The following is a 4,973-nucleotide window of genomic DNA, read 5'->3' on the forward strand; positions in this document are numbered from 1 at the left end:
ACGCTCCGTCGAGCTAGTGATTCTCGCGAACGCTGCTCCACGCGTTTTGCGTAGTGAAATCGTTGTGCTACTCGCGGACGCTCCTTACGCTCTGTAGAGCTAGGGACTCTCGCGAACGCTGCTCCACGCGTTTCGCGTAGTAAAATTATCGTCCTACTCGCGGACGCTCCTTACGCTCCGTCGAGCTAGTGACTCTCGCGAACGCTGCTCCACGCGTTTCGCGTAGTGAAATTATCGTGCTCCTCGCGGACGCTCCTTACGCTCCGTCGAGCCAGTGACTCACGCGGACGCGGCTCCACGCGTTTCGCGTAGTGAAATCGTTGTGCCGCTCGCGGACGCTCCTTGCGCTCCGTCGAGCTAATGACTCTCGCGAACGCGGCTACTCGCGTCTTGCTCGTGCATTGACTTTTGCGGAAAACACGATTTGCGTTCCGCCCGTAACATTGACTTTCGTCGACGCGACGAGCTCCTCGTTTCGAAAAATAATTCGCGAGTGCCGCTACAAGCGCCCCGATTCCAAACGTACCTCACGATGGCCGAGGAAACCGAGAATCTGATCTTAGCGCAAGAGTACAAAATTGGTGCTCTCAAACGCGTGCTCATCAACTACAAGAAGCTCCCGAAGATGAGCGTGACGGTGCCGACGATCCAGAGCCGCATCTCCCAGCTGAAGGAGCACTGGGCCGCCTGTAGCAGCAAACACGTCCTGCTGTTGCAGACCGCTACGTCCGGGGAGCTAAAGGGCCTGCCCTACTTCGTGGACAACGTAATCGTGGAAGCCGAGGACGTCTATACCAACACCAGCGACATTCTACAAAACGCGCTAAGTAGACTGTTACCCGCTAACACTAACTCTTCATCATCCGATTGTCACGACGAGTCTGTTTTGCGCGAGTCGGGTTCTCAGATCTCGCGATTGCCACGTATATCGTTGCCAAAATTTACCGGTAAAATCGCGGACTGGGAGAGTTTTCGAAATATGTTCGAGTCTCTCGAGGCCTGTAACGTTTCGCTTCCTAAAGTTCAAAAATTTCATTACTTAAAAACAAGCGTTACCGGTGAAGCCGCGGTGCTGATCAATAACTTGAAAATTTCGGAGGCTAATTACGACTCCGCGTGGCAATTGCTGATCGACGAATACGACGACAAGCAAACATTAGTTCAGACGCATATGCACGCGTTTGATAGTCTACCTGTGATGAAAACGGAGAATGTGAACGACTTGCGAAAACTCCGCGATACGGTCTCTTCGTCGTTAGCCGCGCTAAACAATCTCGATCGTCCGGTAAATGAGTGGGACGATCTGCTCGTTTATCTTATTGCTCAAAAGTTTAGTCCTCGCACTCGCAGCGAATGGAATTTGAAACGTACGGAATTCGCCAAGCTTTCGTCTTACAAAGATATTAATGACTTTCTGACTCTATGCATTCGCGGATTATCCGATATTTCCGATTCGCCGAAGGATACTCGTCGTTACAAAGACGATAAGCCGCCCTCGTCGGTTAATAACGTCACTGCAAACAAATGCGTTGGTTGCTCCGGCAATCATTCGGTTTCGAAATGTAAAGAGTTTCTTGATAAAACGGTTGAGCAGCGCGGCGATTTCGCGCGTCAAAGCAGGCTTTGCCTCAATTGTCTGAGATCCGGGCATTTCCTTCAGCAATGCCTGAGCAAATCTCGATGTTCGCACTGTAGTCGTTCACATCACTCGTTACTACATTTTTCAAATAATGTAAAAGCCGATGCTACGGCAAATTCTTCGAAGATAAAAGCGGAGACGCAACCGTTCACTCCGACGGCGTCCAACGCGCCAGTCGCTGCGAACAGCAATCATGTCGCGAACAAACGGACCGGTCCCCCCGCGGACACAGTTCCTTCGAATGTCCTCTTGGCAACCGCATGGGTTGACGTTCACACGACCGAAGGCCGAAGCTTTAAAGTTCGCGCCTTACTGGATCAAGGATCCATTTTCAGTTTTATTTCGCAATCGCTCTATCAGACGTTGCGTACAAAGCGACAACGCTCAAATTTGCAAGTTGCGTGTTTCGGCGATAAATTTACAGGCGTCGCGAGATCTCGCGTCGTGCTGACGTTAAAGCCGTGTTCCAGTGCGGAACCGGGCGTTCCGCTGCACGCCTATTTCAAAATATTACTTCGTACGCCGCGTCACGGACTCAGCCCGTCGAGTCGTGGCCTCACTTGCAAGGCATCTCATTTGCCGATCCCGATCCTTCAAGTCGACATCGGATTCACTTACTAATCGGTGCCGACTTGTACGGTTCCTTGTTGAAAAATGGCCTCCGGCAAGGCCCTATTGGAACGCCTACCGCTCAATTGACAGCGTTAGGCTGGATTATCTCTGGCCCCACGGGTCGCGGCCGGATTGAATCCGAGAACATTTGCGTCTGTCATAATGTGTCTACGCACGACACGAATTCGCTTCTCAGGCAATTTTGGGAGGACGAGGAGGTCTCGCGCCCCTCTCCACTTACCGACGAGGAGGAGCGTTGCGAACAACACTTCCTCGCCACTCATAGCCGTTCTCCAGAAGAACGGTACATTGTTCGATTGCCCTTCCGGCACGAACTACCAATCGACATAGGCGATTCCCTGCCTATCGCCACGGTATTCTACGATAAAATGGAAAGAAAGCTGCGTCGGCACGCCAAACTCTCCGCGCAGTATAATGACTTTTTGGCGGAATATCTCGCTTTGGGACGTATGTGCGCGATCGAAAATCCCTGCGACACCGCTCTTACGCCCGTGTACATTCCGCATCATTCGGTTTTGCGCGAAACGAGTAGTACCACGAAGTTACGCGTCGTTTTTAACGCCTCGTGCAAAACGACGAACGGCACGTCGCTTAACGACCATCTGCTGGTCGGACCGAAGTTACAGCAAGATCTCCCCGCTATTCTGCTGCGCTGGCGTCAGTGGCATTTTGTTTATGCAGCAGACATCGCCAAGATGTTCCGGCAAATCCTCGTGAATAATCTCGATACCGACTTCCAACGAATTCTCTGGCGTCCGTCCTGCGACACGCCGATCACGCATTTCCGGCTTTTGACCGTAACGTACGGGCTCGCTCCCGCTCCGTATCTCGCGATGCGCGTTTTGAAACAATTGTCGTTAGACGAAGGGTCCGATTATCCGGCGGCCGTCCCGATACTACGCGACTCCGTATACGTCGACGACGCGCTATTCGGTGGAGATGACGTCGCGTCGCTAATGGAATGTCGCGAGCAATTGACGGGACTCCTTCAGCGAGGGGACTTTCAATTACCGAAATGGGCGTCAAATTCGCCTGAATTGCTGCGCGATTTGGCAACGCGTCAAACCGACATGGAGGATCACCTCCTTCAGCAGGACGAGACCCTTAAGGTACTCTGAATTTTGTGGCTTCCCCACGACGACACGTTTCGTTTTAAAGTGGACGCTTCGTTTTCGGTCACTCCGACGAAGCGTTCAGTCCTGTCAGTTATTGCTCGATTATACGAACCCCTCGGCTGGGCCGCCCCCGTCGTCATTGTTGCAAAAATCCTTTTACAGTAATTATGGTTAACCCAATCCGATTGGGACACCCCTCTCCCTGACGAATTGCGTCAGCAGTGGAAGGCATATTATAATAATTTAGAGACACTAAACGGTATCCGGATCCCTCGTTGGACCGGTCGACGAGGTAACGACGTCGCCTTTGAACTACACGGTTTCGCGGATGCCTCAAACCGAGCCTACACAGCCGTCGTTTACATTCGCATTCTTCACATGCATGCGGACGTTCAAGTCCGTCTATTCGCCGCAAAAACTAAAGTCGCGCCTCTTAAGACTCTCAGCATATCGCGACTCAAACTGAACGCTATCGTATTGCTGAGTCGATTGATTAAGTGGGTTCAGGCGACCCTAAGTCCGCCCTCCGCGTCAGTGTTCGGCTGGTCAGATTCGGCGGTAGCGCTAGCATGGCTACGCCAGCACCCCGCGAAGTGGCAAACGTTCGTAGCCAATCGCGTGTCCGAGGTACAAAGTACCCTGCCGGAGGCGCGTTGGAATCATGTGTCTTCTAAAGACAACCCCGCTGACTGCGCCTCACGCGGCCTGTCGGCTGAAGAACTGTCCTCTCACCCCCTGTGGTGGACAGGGCCGAGGTGGCTCTCCCGGTCATCTACGTCGTGGCCGACCGACGACCACTCTCTTTCTCTTGATCGTAGTACCAGTCAACAGGTCTACGACGAAGCTCGCGCTCACGTCGTCCTCCACGTTGAATGTGAGGACGAGTGGGAACTGATTCACAAATTCTCCACGTGGACTCGATTAATCCGAGTCACGGCTTACGTACGACGCTTCATTTCTCGAGTAAAGCGCCAGAAATCCGAGCGTACGTCACTCTTATTAACAGTACCTGAGCTTCGCGAAGCCGAAATGTTTTGGTTCCGCTACGCGCAAATTTAGCATTTGCGCCGGAAATTAGAGCATTAAGCACTAATTCTTCTCTTTCCCGATCCAGCCCTCTAAGGGCTTTGCATCCGTTCGTAGATGAGAACGCCTTACTCCGTCTTGGCGGGCGGTTGCAGAACGCCGCTCTCCGCTACGACGAGCAGCACCCGATAATACTTCCCAGGGATCGGATCGCCGAGCTGCTGATTCAGCGCGCGCACAAAGCCACCCTGCACGGTGGAACGCAGCTGGTCATCCGCACCCTGCGACAGTGGCACTGGATAATCGGGTGTCGTAAGGCCGTTAAATCTCATATTCGCGCGTGCGTTACGTGCACGCGATACTCCGCGCTGCCTTGCTCGCAACTCTGGGAGAGCTTCCCGCTTCTCGGGTTAACCTGTCGCCGCCGTTCGACTACACCGGAGTGGACTACGCCGGTTCCTTTAATGTTCTTCCGTTGGTCGGGCGGGGACAAAAAACAAGAAAGAACTACGTCGCTTTATTCATTTGCCTCGCCACGAGGGCCGTGCACCTCGAGCTGG

The 4,973-nt window shown here is 53.0% G+C and overlaps 1 protein-coding gene across 1 annotated transcript; it reads left to right on the forward strand.

Moving 5' to 3' along the window:
* Positions 1 to 532: 532 nt before the first annotated feature.
* LOC108759533 (uncharacterized) lies at positions 533 to 3,390 on the forward strand. Its single transcript, XM_018505017.1, has 2 exons — positions 533 to 2,001; positions 2,064 to 3,390. Exons 1-2 carry the CDS (start codon positions 533 to 535, stop codon positions 3,388 to 3,390), a joined length of 2,796 nt encoding a protein of 931 aa, XP_018360519.1.
* Positions 3,391 to 4,973: the final 1,583 nt, after the last annotated feature.

This window comes from Trachymyrmex cornetzi, unplaced genomic scaffold (assembly GCF_001594075.2).
Source record: "Trachymyrmex cornetzi isolate Tcor2-1 unplaced genomic scaffold, Tcor1.1 scaffold1918, whole genome shotgun sequence".
Classification (NCBI taxonomy): Eukaryota; Metazoa; Arthropoda; class Insecta; order Hymenoptera; family Formicidae; genus Trachymyrmex; species Trachymyrmex cornetzi.

Excerpts from the sequence above, each read along its gene's own strand:
- LOC108759533 (XM_018505017.1), top strand. The coding sequence starts at position 533 with ATGGCCGAGGAAACCGAGAATCTGATCTTAGCGCAAGAGTACAAAATT. Across the intron at positions 2,002-2,063 it reads TCGCAATCGCTCTATCAGAC|GCGTCGCGAGATCTCGCGTC; the intron begins GTTGCGTACAAA and ends ATAAATTTACAG.